Source organism: Perognathus longimembris, chromosome 10 (assembly GCF_023159225.1).
Source record: "Perognathus longimembris pacificus isolate PPM17 chromosome 10, ASM2315922v1, whole genome shotgun sequence".
In the NCBI taxonomy this organism is placed as follows: Eukaryota; Metazoa; Chordata; class Mammalia; order Rodentia; family Heteromyidae; genus Perognathus; species Perognathus longimembris.
The window spans coordinates 33523360-33542733 of NC_063170.1; the positions used below are offsets into that span (position 1 = coordinate 33523360).

Consider the following 19374-nt stretch of genomic DNA (forward strand, 5'->3'; position numbering starts at 1 on the left):
TGGTGAATTACGTTTATCGATTTGCGGATGTTGAACCATCTTTGCGTCTATGGCATGAAGCCTACTTGATCGTGATATATGATTTTCTTGATCAGTTTCTCGCTAATACTGTTAGCTAATACTTTGTTGAGGAGCTTTGCATATGTGTTCATTAGTGATATTGATTATAATTCTCTTTTTTTTGTTGTTGGGTCTTTACCTGGTTTGGGGATGAGTATAATATTAGCTTCATAGAATGAGTTTGGGATTTCTCCCTCTGTTTCTATTTTGCAGAAGAGTTTGAGGAGTATTGGTATTAACTCCTCACTAAAGGTTTTATAGAATTCATTGGTGAATCCATCCGGGCCTGGGCTTTTCTTTGTTGGGAGGCTCTTGATTACCTCCTGTATCTCGCTGTAAGTTATTGGTTTATTTAGTTGATTTATTTCTTCTTGATTCAGTTGGGGCAGTTTATACTGCTCTAAGAATTGATCCATTTCTGTAAGATTTTCATTTTTTAGTGAGTAGAGGTTCTGGAAATAGTTCCTTATGATTGTTTGAATATCCTGTGTATTTGTTGTAATTTTTCTGGTGGAGTCCCTGATCTTACAGATATGAGTCTCTTCTCTTCTTTTTTTGGTAAGTCTTGCAAGGGGTCTGTCTTCAGCTCCCTTGCTAATCCTCTGTGTGTTGGCTCTGTCTCTTGGAGAGAGTGGAGTATTAAAGTCTCCCACTATGATTTGTATTTGGGCCTATCTTTTTTTTTTTTTTTTTTTGGCCAGTCCTGGGCCTTAAACTCAGGGCCTGAGCACTGTCCCTGGCTTCTTTTTGCTCAAGGCTAGCACTCTGCCACTTGAGCCACAGCGCCACTTCTGGCCGTTTTTTGTATATGTGGTGTTGGGGAATCGAACCCAGGGCCTCATGTGTACAAGGCAAGCACTCTTGCCACTAGGCCATATCCCCAGCCCGAATGACTCTTTTTTTTTTTTTTTTGGCCAGTCCTGGGGCTTGGACTCAGGGCCTGAGCACTGTCCCTGGCTTCTTTTTGCTCAAGGCTAGCACTGTGACACTTGAGCCACAGCGCCACTTCTGGCCATTTTTTATATATGTGGTGCTGGGGAATTGAACCCAGGTCCTCATGTATATGAGGCAGGCTCTCTTGCCACTAGGCCATATTCCCAGCCCTGGGTCTGTCTTGTTCTGTAGTTCTGAGAGAATTTGTTTGACGTATTTAGGGCCTCTTTTGTTCGGTGAGTATAAATTTATCACCATGATATCTTGATTCAGGATTTTTCCTTGTATTAAAATGTAGTGTCCTTCTTTATCTTTTTGAACTGATTTTAATGAGAAGTCTAGCTTGTCTGAAATCAGGATGGCTATCCCTGCTATTTTTGTAGGTGCGTTTGCTTGGAAGATCTTGCTCCATCCTTTCTTTCGGAGCCTGTTTTTGTCCCTTGCTGTAAGATGAGTCTTTTGAAGACAACAGATAGCAATTTTTCGTTTATGGATTCACTCTTTCAGTCTGGTCCTCTTTATTGGAGAATTAATACCATTTATGTTTAAATAGAATCTTTTTTTTTTTTTTTGCCAGTCCTGGGCCTTGGACTCAGGGCCTGAGCATTGTCCCTGGCTTCTTTTTGCTCAAGGCTAGCACTCTGCCACTTGAGCTACAGCGCCACTTCTGGCCATTTTCTGTATATGTGATGCTGGGGAATCGAACCCAGGGCCTCATGTATACAAGGCAAGCGCTCTTGCCACTAGGCCATATCCCCAGCCCCACCATTTATGTTTAAAGAGGTCATAGATAGGTGTGGTTTTGTCCCTTCCATTTTCCTGTTAGGCTGTGTTTCCTCTTCCTTCTTTCTTGTCTTTATTGAGCTACTCTTCCTTTTGGGCTCTGGCTATTGTAGTTTCTTTCTGGAGGTCCTGTACATTTTCTGGTGGGTGGGGTTCCACTCTTAGAATTTGCTGTAAGGCTGGTTTTTTTGTTCACATATTTCTTTAGTTCCTCTTTGCTATGGAAAGATCTGGTTTTTCCCTCAAAGGTAAATTCTAATTTTGCTGGGCATCTAATTCTGGGTTGGCAGTTGTTGGTCTACAGGACTTGGATTGTGTTCTTCCAGGCTCTTCATGCGTTCTAAGTTTGTGTGGAGAGGTCTGCCATATTCTGATCTTTTTTCCATTGTAATATAGTTCTTTCTTTGCTTTGACTGCATTCAAAATATGTTCCTTGCTGTTGAAATCTGAGGCCTTGACTATGATGTGTCTGGGGATGTTTCTCCTAGGGTCTGGTCTGCCAGGTGTTCTATATGCTACTGTTATTTGGGTGAGGTTTTCCCTTTTGAGATTGGGGAAATTCTCTGTAATAATTCTATTGAATACGTGTTGTATTCCTCTGCTCTGATACTCCTCTCCTTCATCTATTCCAATTATATGCAGATTATATCTCTTCTCCCTGTTCACTATCTCTTGGATTAGTCTGCTCTGGCGTTTGACAGTTTCTTAGAGTGTGGTAATCTTCTGGTCCTTATCAGCTGAATCATCATCCAAAAGAGAGATTTGAGATTCAAGATGATCAATTCTTTGTGATGTGGCTTGGAGTATGGTTTGCATTGAGGCAAGTGAGCTGTTTATGCTTGCCAGATCAGCTCCCATTGTGGTAATTTTTTCTTTTAATGAGTTGTATTTTAAATCTATTTTTTCATGCATTTTTTTTCTCAGAAGACCTTAACAGGTCTTCTTTAACGGAGGAGTAGACTGTATCTGTTTTTGCTTCCATTTCTTTCTTGACTTCCTGAAGTTCCTTCGAGACTTCCATTCTAAATTCCTGGAATTGTTTTTTGAATTCGCTCCTGAGGCTTTCGATCATTTTGCCATCTTAGTATCAGTTGTTTTTTTATTCTCCATCTCCTCTTCTGTCGTACTGCTTTTTGGAGCTGGCGAGTTGGCTTGACCTTTCATAAAATTCGTAATATTTCTTTGTGATTTACGCATCTGGAGTGAAGCAATTATGGATTCTTGCACTTCCTTCCTGGAGCCTGTAGGTGGCGGCCTTGACTTGGCTTTGTGCTGGTTCCCGCTCGTCTGCTAGCAGGGATTTGTTTGTATCCTGAGTTCTGCTGTTGAACCTTACTGCCCTATGGGTGAGCGTGATCGTCTGGGTTGTTGCCAACTGGTTACCCTCACCGCAGTTAGGGGTGGGTAGGTTCTGTGGCCTTCTCTGCGGGACCATACTCTGCTGCTGTATTGTGCTGACCCTTGTGGGCCCCTTTTGAGGTTTCACAGGTTGCAGATTTAGCGTGGTGTGGAGACTTTTCTCTTTGATTCTTTCTCAACTAGTTGCTGTGGGTCAAGAGAGCTTCTCTCTCAGATTGAGTATTGCCACTGAGGGGCGGCTCGCCCACCTGTGCAGAGTGTGCCTATCTAAGCGGGCATTGCCACTGAGGGGCAGCTTGCCCACCTGTGTGCTCCCATGGGGGAGTGGGTGTGGGACCCTCCTGCTGGAGGGCTAGAACGCTGACTCCTGCAGGCCCTCTGGGGGGTGCGTGCCTGTGAGTTCTTGTGCTTCTTTTGGGGAGCACGCTGCCCTGGATTGTTGGAGGGTGCTTGTGCCCTCTCGCAAATCTACTGTGGGGCGGTATGCATGGTCCCCAGGAGGTTCAAGTGTCTGGGTGTGGGTTGGTGCCCACGGACTCACCGCGTCCTCACTGTGAGGGGGGCGTGTGCTCGGGCCCAGGTGACCCTGCTGGGCTTGTATTGCACACCAGCCAACCTGCAGCTGTTGTTCAAAAAGTCCGCGCAGACTAGGGCACCTCAAGTGGAGGTCAAATGCCTACCAGTCCCTGGGTCCCTGCTGGGGGTCTGGCGCAGGCAGATTCAGACTCCCCAGCTGGGGCTTTGGGGGATGCTGGCCTAAAATGTCTCCTGGCCACTTTGTTGGGAGCTTCTCCGCCCGCTGCTAGCTCCTGGGTTCTCCCAGAAACTGTAGGGTCCTAGAGCCGCCAGATATGGGGCTCTTTTGTTCCCTCGGGATAGGGAGGAGGAGGGAGGGAGCTCTAGTTTCTTTGTCCCCTTGTGATGAGCTCTATTTCAGGTTTCGGGTCTCTGTCAGAGCTGATCTCCCGTTTGGGGGTGTGGGGGTAATGGGGAACTTACTGGTCCTGGATTGTGTGTGTGTGTCCCGTACGTCTGTGGGCTTTTCTGGGCTGGGGTGTGGCTATCCTTTGGTGGCGGGCCCCGCCTTTCCATGTCTTCAGTCCCTTGCTGTCTGGTCCCAGCCTTTTGGTCCCGTGCCACTGATCTGACTCGATCTGGTCTGTGTGCAGTCTGGGGCCTGTAGAGTTCCTGCTGTCTGGTCTCTGCATTTGTGGGACTTTTCTGCTATTGCTTCTGTGGTTGCTGACAATCTGTGGTCCTGTTCATCGGTGCCGGGGCTGCTTTCACAGTCTGGCCCTGTTCAGGCTGGAATGGGGGGGTGTACCCCGGAGATTTTCTGGCTCTGTGCAGATTGTAGGCTTTTCTTTCTTTGTTCTTTTTCGTTTCCTATGTTTCTCTGTTTGTTCTGGTTGTTGGGTTTGCTGGTCTCTTTCTTGATGGGGCGTTGGGTGTTGGGGTTCCCAACTCCCTATTTGGTTGGAGTGAGTTGGAGTGCCTCCCTATTGTGACAGCACTGTGGCGCCATCTTCCTCCTTAAATAAAACCTTTTCAATATATTCTGTTTATTTGTTGCTAGTGGCCAAACTTCCATCTGTCTAGGTCTTCTAAAATGTAGCAATAGATTGAGATGTAGGGGCTGGGAATGTGGCTTAGTGGTAGAGTGTTTGCCTAGCATGCATGAAGCCTGGGTTCAATTCCTCTGCACCACATACACAGAAAAAGCCAGAAGTGGCGCTGTGGCTTAAGCGGTAGAGTGCATGGCTTGATCAAAAAGAAGCCAGCTACAGTGCTCAGGCCCTGAGTCTCAAGCTCCAGAACTGGCAAAAAAAAAAAAAAGAAAGAAGATTGAGATGTAGCTGAGTAGTAGAGTATTTGCCTAGCATGCCCAAGGTGCTGATTCAATCCCCCAGTACCTAACTAAATAATATATAAAATAGACTACAGCAACATTAGGTTTGGCCTATTAACTCACTGTATAAGGACACTGACTTCCTATCATAGTAATTTGGTCATCAGTACTGTTTTAAAAAAAATTTTTTTTGCCAGTTCTGAGGCTTGAACTCAGGGTCTGAGTACTGTCCCTGGCTGCTTTTTACTCAAGGCTAGCACTCTACCATTTGAACCACAGTGTCACTTCTAGCTTTTTCTGTATATGTGGTGCATAGGAATCAAACCCAGGGCTTCATGTATGCTAGGCAAGCACTCTACCACTAGGCCACATCCCCAGCCCCCTAAAATATTTATTTTTATTGTTATTGTAATAGTGATATTCAGAGGTAGTTACAATTACATAACATAACTCAGGTAATGAGTATATTCCTATGTTACTTCTTGTCTTGTTTTCTCCCAGTTTTCCCATCCTGTTCCCCCTCCCTCACAAGTTGTATATTTAATTTTCAATAGAGTGTCTAGTATCACTTCTGCATTTGTTTGAAGGTCCCATCATTTCTGTGCATTCCCTTACCCTCCCCCAAACAGATAAACTTGGCATACAAGAAAAAAGGTACAGAATTAAAAAACAGAGACAAAGGAGAGAAAGAGAGAGAGAGAGTGAGAGAGCGAGCAGAAAACCTTGTTTTCATTTCTTAGAATTCATTTTGATAAACATCATTTTCAAAATTCATTTATTGTCAAAGTGATGTACAGAGGGGTTACAGTTTCATATGTAAGGCAGTGATTACATTTCTTTTTTAAAAAATTAATTAATTAATTTTTGGCCAGTCCTGGACCTTGGACTCAGGGCCTGAGCACTGTCCCTGGCTTCTTCCTGCTCAAGGCTAGCACTCTGCCACTTGAGCCACAGCGCCGCTTCTGGCCGTTTTCTGTATATGTGGTGCTGGGGAATCGAACCTAGGGCCTCGTGTATCCGAGGCAGGCACTCTTGCCACTAGGCTATATCCCCAGCCCGGCTTTTTTTTTTTTGCTCAAGGCCAGCCACTCTACCTCTTGAGCCACAGCGCCACTTCTGGCCATTTTCTATATATGTGGTGCTGGGGAATCAAACCCTGGGTTTCATGTTTACGAGGCAAGCACTCTTGCCACTAGGCCATATTCCCAGCCCGTGAGTACATTTCTTATCAAGCTTGTTACCTCCTTCCTCATTTTTCTTCCACCTCTACTCTCCCCAATTCCCTCCTTCCAGTTGTGCAGTTGGTTTATAGCTTATTGTCCTCTAAGTATTCCTGTTGCATTGGTTTGCCTTTTACCTTTTGTCTCTTTATTTTAATGGTCTCCTTCCCTTCCCTAGTTCTGATAAACATATATACAATACCCAGGGTACCAAAATCAGTTACAGTGACAGCAGGGGTAAAACTCTGGGGAAGAAAGACAAAAGGCATAATTTCACATGGTACTCTGAAAAATAACAACAATGATACACCACCTGTTTCCATAACTTAGAGTTCATTTTGCTTAGCAAATGCATGTTCTTATGTGTTCACATGTACATAGCTATTGAGCTATTGTGATCTTCTGTTAGAACTATCCTAGGCATGTACTCATTATTACCCATGAGGGAAGCCATACAGTCTATGTTTCTTTGAGTCTGGCTCGCTTCACTTAGTATGATTCGCCCCCCACCACCCCCGGTCTTTCCATTTCCTTATGAATGGGGCAATGCCATTCTTTCTGATGGATGCATAGAATTCCATTATGTATATGTACCACATTTTCTTGATCCATTCATCTGAAGGGCATCTGGGTTGGTAGCCATGGTAAATTGTACTGCAATGAACACAGTTGTGTTGGTAGCTTTAGTGTATGGACTTGCTTGTAATCTTTTGGGTAGATGCCCAAAAGCGGGGCTGCTGGGTCATAGCAGAGCTCCATGTTTAGCCTTTTGAGGAACTTTCACATTGCTTTCCAGAGTGGTTGAACAAGTTTACACTCCCACCAACAGTGTAGTAGGGTTCTCTTTTGGCCACATCCCCAACAGCATCTGTTATTAGTTTTCTTGATAATGGCTATTCTTTTTTTTTTTTGCCAGTCCTGGGCCTTGGACTCAGGGCCTGAGCACTGTCCCTGGCTTCCTTTTGCTCAAGGCTAGCACTCTGCCACTTGAGCCACAGCGCCACTTCTGGCCGTTTTCCATATATGTGGTACTGGGGAATTGAACCCAGGGCTTCATGTATACGAGGCAGGCTCTCTCGCCACTAGGCCATATTCCCAGCCCGATAATGGCTATTCTTACTGGGGTGAGGTGGAATCTTAATGTTTTGATTTGCATTTATTTTATGGCCAGTGATGTTGAGCTCTTCTTGATGTGCCTCTGGCCATTCTCATTTCCTCTTCTAAGAAGTCTTTAAGTCTTTAGCCCATTTATTAAGGGGGCAGTTGCTTCTTTGAGGGTTTGTTTTGGGAGAACTTAATTTTTTGAGTTCTAAGTATATTTTAAATATGAGGCCCCATCTGTTGTATGGCCAGTGAAGATCTCCCAATCTGAGGGCTATTTATTTTGTTAGTTATGTCCTTTGCCATGCAGAAGCTCTGCAGTTTGGTGCAATCCCATTTGTCTGACCTTTCTTTAATTTGTTGTGTTTTGGGCCCTTTATTAAGCAAGTTTTTTGTTTGTTTGTTTTTGTTTTGTTTTTTGGCCAGTCCTGGGCCTTGGACTCAGGGCCTGAGCACTGTCCCTGGCTTCTTTTTGCTCAAGGCTAGCACTCTGCCACTTGAGCCACAGCGCCACTTCTGGCCGTTTTCCATATATGTGGTACTGGGGAATTGAACCCAGGGCTTCATGTATACAAGGCAAGCTCTCTTGCCACTAGGCCATATTCCCAGCCCTATTAAGCAAGCTTTGACCTGTACCAAGGAGCCTAAGTGTTTTTCCTATTTCATCCTGCAATGTCTTCAGGGTATCTACTTTGATCCATCTGGAATTGATTCTGGTGCAAGGGTATAAGGATTATCTTTAGTTTGTTACAGGTGGATTAACATCATTTTATATGATCATTTGCACACAGCTATTCAGCCTTTGTCAATAGCTCTTTTAATAGTCCTCTTTTAAGAATGTCCTCCATTGGTCTCACAGTGTGAATGTTTAGAGTCCTGTATAATTTATCATGATAAGTATAATTTTTTATCTTTTACCATTAAGTGTGTTTACCTGTAGATTTATAGGCACATTCCAGTTACAAAAAATGAGAGAAACATTTTTTTGGGTCTGGTGTATTTCGCTTAATACAATTTCTTCCGAGTCTTTCCATTTCCTTACAAATGGTGCAATATCATTCTTTCTGATGCAAGCATAGAATTCGATTGTGTATATATACCACATTTTCTTGATCCATTCATCCACTGAGGGGAGGGGCATCTTGGTTGATTCTATATCTTTGCTATGGTTAGCAGTGCTGCAGTGAACATGGTTGTGCTGGTAGCTTTAGCGTGGCCTTGTTTGTGGTTTATTGGATAAATGCTCAGGAGTAGAATTGCTGGGTTATAGGGAAGGTCTATGTTTAGTCTTTTGAGGAACCTCCATACTGCTTTTGAACCCTCAAAGACACAACAACCCAATTAATAAATGGGCTGAAGACTTAAAGAGAGACTTCTCAGAAGAAGAGACATGTCAATGGACACATGAAGACATGTTCAACATCACTGGCCATAAAAGAAATGCAAATTATAACAACATTGAGATTCCAGTCAGAATGGCCATTATTAAGAAAACTAAAAACAACAGATATTGGTAGTGATGTGGCCAAAAAGGAACACAACCACAGTGTTGGTGCAAGTGTAAACTTGTTCAATTACTCTGGAAATCAGTGTGGAGATTCCTCAAAAGACAAAACATAGGGCTTCCCTATAACCCAGTACTGTTTTTTAACAGGGTGAGATATTTTATAGCTTTTCAAAATGAATTTATGAAGTTTTGTAACTCAGTTTTTAACTTTTCAATCATTAGATCCATTGTTGCTTATGGTAACTGATCATTTGTTTTACTTTTTTTTTGTAAAAATTTTCAGGCGTACAAATCCATTTGGTGAATCTGGAGGAAGTACAAAATCTGCAACAGAAGGTATAATATATGTAGACTATATTATAGTTTAGAGCTACTCAGGAAACTACAAGATTTGTCATTTACTCTGCTGCTATGCTCAGGTTTTCATTTTGGCAGGGAGATGGGGGTGGGCTGTAGGTTTTTTAGAGTCATGCTCCCAACCTTTGTTTTGCTTGTTGGTTTTTGGGATAGGTCTTATATTTTACCCAGGGCCAGTATTAGATCTTGACTCTTCCTCCTATGTGACTGGCATTGCAGGTGTATATCACCATGCCCTGCTCATTTGTTGAGATAGGGTCTTGGAAACTTTTTGCCAGGGATGGCCTTAAATTGTGATTTTTTTTTCCCTTCAGTCTCTGACTTCTTCAGAGCTTGGATTACAAGCAGGAGTCACTACACAGCTCAAGGCCCCCTCTCCTCCCCCCACTAGGGTTTGAACTCAGGGCCTTGCACTTAAGAGGTTGGTGTTCTGCCACTTGAGCTATGCCTCCAGCCTGATTATTTTGCAGGTGTTATTCACAGAATTATAGGATGCCTCATAGTCAACTTATTCAAGTTTTTCTAAATAGCTGCTTCACTTTGGCCTGGAGAATAATAGTTTTGTTTTGTGTTTGTGCCTGTATTGGGACTTGAACTTTTGGCAAGGGTGCTTTCTCTTTTTTTTTTTGCGCAAGGCTGGTTCTCTACCACTTGATCCACATCTTTCACTTCTGGCTTTTTGTTAGTTTAATTGGAGATAAGAATCTCATGAACTTTGCTACTGAGGCTAGCTTTGAACCACAATCCTCATATTGTGAGAGATTACGTCTCTCAGAGACTAAGGTCTCCTGAGTAGGTAGGATTGTGTGAGCCACTGGCACCCAGTTTAGTTAAAAGTAATTTCAAACTTTTTCCCCCCAGTCCTGGGGCTTGAACTCAGGCCTGAGCACTGTACCTGAGCTTCTTTTGCTCAAGTTAGCACTCTACACTTGAGCCACAATACCACTTCTGGCCTTTTCTGTTTGTGTGGTACTGAGGATCAAACTCAGAGCTTCATACATGCTAGGCAAGTACTCTCCCACTAAGCCACATTCCCAGCCCATAATTTCAAACTTTAAAAAAAAAATGCTGTAATAAAGGAATTCTTTTTACTCAGATTGAAGCATTAGTTTTAGTTATTGCTTTTTGAATCTGAGTCCTTAATTTTTCTATAACTTGAATATTGTAGTAATTTCTTTTTTATGGTGGATTATAGAGTTCTGTTTTATTTTTTTAATTTACTTTTATTGTCAAGGTGATGTACAGAGGGTTTACAGTTACATAATTAGGTAGTGAGCACATTTCTTGTTATACTTGTTACACCCTCCGTCATTTTTCTCTCACCTTCCCTCCCTCCCAGCTGTAGTAAGTTATTTCTAAATACCTCTTTTTTAAATATTGTTTTCAATAGAATATCTAAAAGGAGATAGTATATTCTTATGAAAAATATGAACTTTAAAAATATACATTGTGTTTTGTTCTGTTATAGATTCTATTCTCCATCAGTTATTTATTGTTCGGTTCCTTGGTTCTATGGAGGTGAAATCAGATGATCATCCAGATGTTGTTTATGAAACAATGCGCCAGATCTTAGCTGCTCGGGCCATTCATAACATTTTTCGTATGACAGAATCACATTTATTAGTCACATGTGACTGTTTAAAGTAAGTAGTAACTCATCTCACCAGAAACTTGTAGAAAAATGTTTACATGGTTTCAGCCTATTTCTAATTATTATTGTAGGTTAATTGATCCACAGACACAAGTTACAAGACTCACGGTGAGTGTTGCATGATGGAGAATTTTATTTTCCCTTTTGTATTAACATATCTTTTAACTTGATTAGTAATCCTGATCCTGTATATTCATGTATGATAATATCAGTTATGCTTGGTCTTCAGCCTCTTAGAATTAGGTCTATGGCTATTTTTAAAAAAGATAATAGGGCTGGGCACTGGTGGCTCATGCCTGTAATCCTACTGACTACAATATTAAAGTTATAAAAAATTAAGGCCTCAAATTCAAATAGCAATAGTTAATAACTAATGCTTCAATCTGAGTAAAAAGAATTCTTTATACTATTGTAGCATTTTATTATGTTTGAAATTACTTAAAAATACCAATGAACTGAATGTTCTGGGTAACAAGAATTACTATAATCTGCTATGATACTTAATATTCATCCCTTAGTTGAAGAGCATTTGTCATAAATCATACACATAGAATTAAAAAGTATCATTAAGATAATTGAATTTATTTTACTATTATGCATTTTGAACTAACAAGTGTATTTTTACTTATAGTGATTAATAATTACATTAATATATAATGTAGTTATTGAATAAAGTAATTTTTTGTTACTGAATTTGATTTTTCTTAATGTTTTAATGACTAATATAATTGAGCATTTGATAGCCTCTTAATCTCTTCAGTAATCCAATCCAAATATAACACTATTTGTTCTTTTTTTTCTTTTTGCCAGTCCTGGGGCTTGGACTCAAGGCTTAAGCACTGTCCCTGGCTTCTTTTTGCTCAAGGCTAGCAATCTGCCACTTGAGCCACAGCACCACTTCTGGCCATTTTCTATATATGTGGTGCTGGGGAATTGAACCCAGGGCTTCATGTATGGGAGGCAAGCACTCTTGCCACTAGGCCATATTTCCAGCCCTATTTGTTCTTGTACTGTTTAAAAAATATTGTCTTTTGCTAAGTGCTGGTGACTTACACCTGTAATCCTAGCTACTTAGGAAGTTGAGATCTGAGGATCATGATTCAAAGCCAGACTGGGAGGAAAGTTCATGAGGCTCTTTATCTCCAATCAGCCACCAAAAAGCTGAAGTAGGGCTGTGGCTTAAATAGTAGAGCACTAGCCTTGAACAACAACAAAAAAAAAATCTTAGGGACAATGACCAGATCCTGATTCAAGCCCTTGGACTAGCACGCGCACACACACACACACACAAATTGGCTTTAAAATTCTGTTTGTGATACTTTCAGAATTTAGCATATGAATATGTCTTATAATAATACTACTGTAATAATTATCTTATGTTGACTTTATAATATTCTTTGTGGCAGTTTCCATTGCCCTGTGTAGTTTTGTATGCTACACACCAGGAAAATAAGCGGCTTTTTGGATTTGTCCTGCGGACATCAGGAGGAAGGAGTGAAAGCAATCTGTCCTCAGTCTGCTATATATTTGAATCGAACAATGAGGGAGAAAAGGTATCTCATTTTTCAAAATGTTCTGATTGTTGTAGTCACAGATTTTACTAATATTTCTAGAAAAAGTTTCCACTAGTCCCATTGAACTGCTTTGCCAAAGCATGCTGCTGTGAAGAGAAGAGTAATTTATCCTGAGAATAAAATATATTCCTATAATCAGTTATCATCAGGTGTTATTAGCTTACAGCAGCATCAGCAGCTGTTTCCTTCATTCTTTACAAGTCTTAGTATTTATCTCAGTAGTGAATATGAGCTAATGAGAAGTGGGGTACATGAAGTAGGTGAGAGCCAGGAGTAGAAATTGACAGACTCCAAAGAAAATATCCAGAGGCTTGATTTCTGGGATTGGAGCATCTCTGAGGCAGCTTTTATATGAAACAGTATATTATGTTCAGTTATGAAATTGGCATATCAGCCTTTTGGATACTTGTAATTTTTCTTTTGGATGTGAAAACTGTCTTGAGTTTTTCATACTGTTTTCCTTTCTTAGATCTGTGATGCTGTTGGACTGGCAAAACAGATAGCTTTGCATGCTGAACTGGTAAGAATATAAGAGATACTTAAAATTTCTAAGAATGTTAACTAAAAAGTATAAATTCATATTAGCAAGTAATTTACCTTGCTAAGTAAGGTTAATTATAGATGCTATTAACAATATGGCATTTAAAATCGATAGCCGCTCCCTTCCTTCTTTGTAAGCTTTACTACTTCAGAGGTGAATTTGAGAGTGAGGAGAGGGTACATGAAGGAAGTATACATAAGGAAGAGGATACATGAAGGCCACTATTGCAAGTTCATAGGTTCAGAGGCTTGGTTTCTGGGATTGGAGCATCTTTTTATTTTATTTTTATTTTTTGGCCAGTCCTAGGGCATGGACTCAGGGCCTGAGCACTGTCCCTGGCTTCTTTTTGTTCAAGGATAGCACTCTGCCACTTGAGCCACAGCGCCACTTCTGGCCATTTTCTGCACATGTGGTGCTGGGGAATTGAACCCAGAGCCTCATGTATATGAGGCAAGCACCCTTGCCACTATGCCATATCCCCAGCCCGTTGGAGCATCTTTTTAATGAGCTTTGATTCACTTATTTTATTTTTTGCGCCGATCCTGGGGCTTAAACTCAGGGCCTAGTCGGGGGGTGGGGGGTGGGGTGGGGTGTGTGTGTGTGTGTGTGTGTGTGTGTGTGTGTGTGTGTGTGTGTTCACTTAAAGCTAGTGCTCTATCACTTGAGCCACAGTTTCACTTCTGGCTTTTTTAGTAGTTAATTAGAAATAAGTATCTCATGGGCTTTTCTGTCCAGGCTGGCTTTGAACCACAGTCCTCAGATCTCATTTTCCTGCATAGCTAGAATTACAGGCAGGTCATCTTTTGTTTGAAGCATTGTTATTATCTTATATCATCTTTTTGGGTGCTTGAAATGTCTATCACAGAATGAAAATTATTGGTGATCCTTTTCAAGTATTAGTATCAAAAAATTGAAAGGTTAACATTAATTAAAAATGTAACATTCTGCTGGGGATATGGCCTAGTGGCAAGAGTGCTTGACTCGTGTACAAGAGGCCCTGGGTTCAATTCCCCAGCACCACATATACAGGAAATGGCCAGAAGTGGTGCTGTGGCTCAAGTGGCAGAGTGCTAGCCTTGAGCAAAAAGAAGCCAGGGACAGTGCTCAGGCCCTGAGTCCAAGCCCCAGGACTGGCAAAAAAAAAAAAAAAAAATACTAAAAATGTAACATTCTTTTATATTAATTTGTTAGTGTTATTCATTTGTTATTTAGGATCGGAGAGCATCAGAAAAACAAAAAGAAATAGAAAGAGTAAAAGAGAAGCAACAGAAAGAGCTCAGTAAACAAAAACAGATTGAAAAGGTATGTATACCTTAATATCTGGATCTTCTATTTTTGTGGTGTTTTCCAGGATTTCACTGTATCTTTCAGATTTGAGTTCCAATGAAGGTCTTATTTTTGTCTGAGCCTCTTCATTACCGGATGATTCATAGCATAGCGGAAGAGTATAGTGTCTGAATTATATGACAGGTGTATTGACAGTGTGACTTCCTGATAAGCACATATACCAGAACTTTCATATTCTATGGAATGTTGTACTTGTCAAAGTAATTCTTTTGAGAGGCTCTGTGGACTTAATTGCTAATACTAAAAGCCATATTGCTCCCTAAAGGGAAAGCACATTTATAAGTGTATTTATTTTGAATATTTCTTGAGTGTAAATTCACTGTATATGTGTGTATGCATATACTAGAGAACAAATCTATAAAAGGAAGCAATTATTAAGCTACACAATTTGCAAAGCCAAATGTTGATTAGGTGATTCCTGAGGGGTGACATTGACAGTAGGAATAGAAAAGAGGACACAACTATGGTATGTTCAATGAAATCCTTAAGAATTGGCATTGGGTTGGATATATGGAAATAGAAAGGGAAATGGCAAAGACAACCCTGAAGTGAGGCTTTTTTTGTGTGTGTTGAGGTTCCTTTTACAGGCTTGACTTGAGGGAAAAGTGACAGCTGACGTAGCGAAGTGAATTGGACAAGGATGGGAAAGATTATTTGGAGGTCATTACAAAGTGTTTACTCATAGGGAGACAAAATGACAGCCTGCGGAAAAAAGAAAAAGGTTTTAGTCTGAATGTTGACTTTTCTAAGACTTTTAGAATGATACCAAGATTTATCAAAATTGGTTTGATTCAAGTTGCCAGAAGTATGTATACATATTTGTAATAAAATTGTTCTCAAGCATGTATTCTAGCTGCATAATTTTCTGTTTGACTGCCGACAGTGAACTTAATTTCTTTTCTGTCCTTAGGACTTGGAAGAACAAAGTCGGTTGATAGCTGCTTCCAGTAGACCAAACCAAGCCAATACTGAGGGACAGTTTGCTGTCCTTAGCAGCAGCCAGTCACAGGAGAGTGATTTGGGAGAAGAAGGGAAGAAGAAAGAGTCAGAAGCATAAACTAGTTCTTGCTTTTTGATTCACCACCAAATTTGACAATTTTGATGGTGAAATGACATGAGGTAACAACTGTGTTGATATTTCAAGGAGACTAAACTTTCATATTTGCTTGTTTTAGCTTAATTTTAAAAACATTGAATGTTAGGTTTACATGGTTTTGTCTGTAAAGAAATACTGTGCAATTAATATTAAATTCAACATGTCTACAGAAAACATGCTTATATCCCTGAAATACATTGCTGAGGAATTATATTTAAGCATTTTTTTCAAATTGTGCACATTTTATCTTGCATTTTAATTGGCTGTATCAGGCTCAGATATTTATGGTGATTCTTTCCCTCCCTGCCTTTCATTAGGAACATTTTGTTAGTGAGAAAGTGTTTAACTCATTAAGTTTAAAACATTTTCGTAAAGAATTCTACAAATTTGCAAATATTTTAACTACACTAAATATGAATCCGAATTTGTATAAAATCATTAGATCAGAGATTTTGGTAAGTTTAAAACTTTAAGTAGGTTTTCAGTTATGACAGGTGGTACCATTGATTTCAGAGTGCCTTCTGGGATTGCATCCTTCTCTACACCAGAACCTATGGGAAAGAAGTTTAAGATTGATGTAGCCCTTGGTATTTTGTTACCATATTCTTAGTTCTTAGGTTGGGACTTCAGTTATTGCTATATAGCAGTAATGGTTTGAATAAGATTTCAGAATTCACTGTAAGATTTTTTGGTTGTTGTTCAAATACAGTTTAGATTAGGATTGACATGTAAAGATCATTATAAGATGAGACTTTGTATTTTTTGCATTGTGTGAAATAATTTTTACTGGTAATCAAGTAACATTTCAAATGAAGTTCTTTTAACTTGTTTGCTGCCTGAGGTAAAACTTGGCAATTTAGTGTAGAAAATAATCTTTTAAATCTCAAATTGATATTCCAATATTTTCATGAATCCCATGTTTTGATAATATATTAATTCACCACTTTATATCCACAAAGGCAAATCACTAATTTATGAGCATAGAATAATTTGCACTAATTGTTATAAATCTAATTTTAAAGTACAAAGTTGTAGTTCCATGAAAGATTAAAAAGAAATTGAGTGCCTGATACAGTATAGGACAGGTTGACCAAGAAATGATATTAGCCTGTGCCAAGGCTACAGTGTCATTTCTCTACTGTCTATCTTGTATGACAAGGCTTGGTTCCTTTTTCTTTACTTTTTCTTTCAGATTTTAAATGTTGTTAATAGAAATTATGTTTGTGTGTTCTACATGGAAAGGTTATGAGAGAGAATGTGTGTGTGTGTATATACATACATACACACATTAAATATTTTTGAGAAAAAATATTTTAACATAGTCATGCGGCTAACAACTATGGCTAACTTTACAAGGGATATGAAATTTTTTCTTCATAGTTTTGAGTTAGAAATAACATTTTAGTCCTCAAAATATAGCTTTGTTGTTTCACACGGTGTATATATTGTTTCTGTAGGAGAGGGATAATTATATATAGGATCTTGTATTATTTTTATCCATGTGTCAAATGGGGTAATGATTATTAAATATTTTTGAAGCCTTATGTTACCAAATCATATAGCAAACAAGCAGAATTTAGAAAATACCTTTTAATTAAAAGCTTATTTTGTGCTTACTGAAAGGGAATGTTCTCTCAGTAGGCTATCATCCCTTTTATTGAAGTTGACGTGTTCTATGGTCAGTATGGCGAGTCCTACTTTGAGACCTTTTAGAGGCTGTTTCAATAGGCCTTGTCTTCATATGTCACCTCACTTAGTTCAAATGAAATCTGCTGGCCTGCAAGGACAGTGGTCATCATTAGGAGGAAGTTTTGCTTGGCTGGCGCTTCATGTGCTAGTAGAATGCTGCACTCTGTCGTTCTGTAGGCTAGGGTCAAGGGTGACTTAGGGATGCTGTACAGGGATGCTTGTTGTTCCTTTTAAGTCATATTTCATAAGAATTCCCAAGCAATATACTTATGTCTATAGGTTCTGATGTCAGATAGACATGAGTAGAGTTAAGTTTTAGCTGATTCAACTTCTGTTACAGTTAAACTGCATGAGCTACTCCATTTCTTCAGACATGTCAGTAGCAACGTTAATAAGATTTCCCCTTTCTTTAAAGAAGGCTGCCAGTCAGTGAGTTTTCCCCTAAATCTTAAACTGATCTTATTATGTTACACCCTCCCATGAAACCCTAGTTCTGGCTGGGGTACTTTGAAGATAATTGGATTCAATTTGAGGCTATCTTTTCTTTGACTCAGATTTTTGAAATTAACAAAACCTTTTTCTTTTTTTTTTTGCCAGTCCTGGGGCTTGAACTCAGGGCCTAGGCACTGTCCTCGAGTGTCTTTGTGCTCAAGGTTAGTGCTCTAGAACTTGAGCCATAGCACCACTTCCAACTTTTTCTGAGTAGCTTATTGGAGATGAGAGTTTCACAGGGACTTTTCTGCTCCTCAAATCTCAGCCTCGTGAGTAGCTAATATTATAGGCATGAGCTATTGGTGCCCAACCCAAAACTTTTTTTCTGAAAGTAAAGAAATTCAGTCTGCTGAATCTATACATTCTGCTACTATGTGTTCACTAATTAAAGTACTTAACTAAGTGTGGTAATTAAGTTAATAGATAGGAAGTCGTTTAGTCCTGCATCTTGAATTTTGAAAACTTGGTAACCAGGTACTGAATCTTTTACCTTGAATGGAGTCCCTAAAGCTCATTTTTTTTTAAACCAAGATTTTGTTTTTGTTTTTGTTTGTTCCAGTACTGGAGCTTGAACTCAGCACCTGGGCTCTGTCCCTTAGCCTTGCTCAAGGCTAGTACTCTACCACTTGAGCCACAGCTCTACTTCTGGATTTTTGCTGGTTAATTGGAGATAAGAGTTTTAGACTTTTCTACTGGGGCTGGTTTTGAACCATGATCCTCAAGCCTAAGCCTCCTGAGTGGTCAAGATTACAGTTGTGAGCCACCAGTTCCCAGCTTGCCAAGTCCTTAGTAATTATTTCATGTTTAATTTCAAAGGAATTTTCAGACTGTAAATTTAGGGGTGATAAAGTTGTTTACCTTATTTTTGGGAAAAGGACAATTAGATGTGAATAAATTCCTAGGTAAAATAGTTTTGTGTAGTAAAAACATCTGAGTACTTTTACTGCCATCTGAATTAAATGAAAATACAGTGTTGATTTTTGGTAACAATTGCCTAGTATTCAAATTATGCTTTAAATATTTAAACAGTTATAGAAAGAAAGCCTTTCATCTCACTTTTAGCAAGTTTTCAAGATTGATTTATTATTTTGTGAGATTTTCTTTTTATATTAATACAAAGATTTGAAACTCAAACCCTATCATTTTAACCAGTTTCTTGTGGCAATACTCCCAAGTAATTTGCTTTAGTTAGTATGAGAACTGAAGATTAAATTGCAACTAATGTGTAAAAGTGCTTTGTATATTTGGTATGTAATATTTGTAATGTAGGTGAATTGGTTAATCATGCAGTGCACAATTACAAATCATGCAACATTTCTGTTAGAATTGGATTTTAAGAATTATGTGATCATGATATACATGTAGTGCAGAAAACTTGTATTTTCATTTTGTCACAGTAGATATTTGTTGACAAGGCTTCAAGAAATATGTTGTTAGATGTTTTTAATGTATAATAAAGTCTATGATTTTTGTACAATCTTTCTGTATGAAATTTTTGATATGTACTTCAAACTTTATTTCTTCAAGTAATTTCAGATGATGTTTTTAATTTGTTTAAATACTATAATTACACATTTTAGCCCCATTACAATTCTACAGCAGCTAATATGGAAAATAAGTCATTTATTGGGAAAAGTATCTTATAGATGCAAACTAATTTATCACTAGTGACTTTTTTCTCTTATTATATAGTAAAGGAAAGAGATTTCAGTAATTACCCTAGAGTGTTACAAAAAAGTCCTACTTGAAGCAGTTCCTTAGAATTTAAAGGGGCATGTCATTGTGTACTGAAGCTTAAGTAATTTATACTGAGAG

At 39.3% G+C, this 19374-nt stretch overlaps 1 protein-coding gene across 2 annotated transcripts in view; it reads left to right on the top strand.

The window, feature by feature from the left end:
- The window catches only part of Appl1 (adaptor protein, phosphotyrosine interacting with PH domain and leucine zipper 1), a 57987-nt gene extending 40265 nt beyond the window's left edge, over positions 1–17722 (top strand). Inside the window, exons 15-21 of one of the 2 annotated variants that reach the window (XM_048355794.1) lie at positions 9096–9148; positions 10638–10812; positions 10892–10928; positions 12227–12373; positions 12864–12914; positions 14148–14237; positions 15193–17722. In XM_048355794.1, the coding sequence (XP_048211751.1) occupies positions 9096–9148; positions 10638–10812; positions 10892–10928; positions 12227–12373; positions 12864–12914; positions 14148–14237; positions 15193–15339 (700 nt within the window). In that variant the 3' untranslated portion in view covers positions 15340–17722. The remainder of the gene's footprint in view (positions 1–9095; positions 9149–10637; positions 10813–10891; positions 10929–12226; positions 12374–12863; positions 12915–14147; positions 14238–15192) is intronic. The other variant, XM_048355793.1, reaches the window with a different exon arrangement.
- The last annotated feature ends 1652 nt before the right edge of the window (positions 17723–19374 follow it).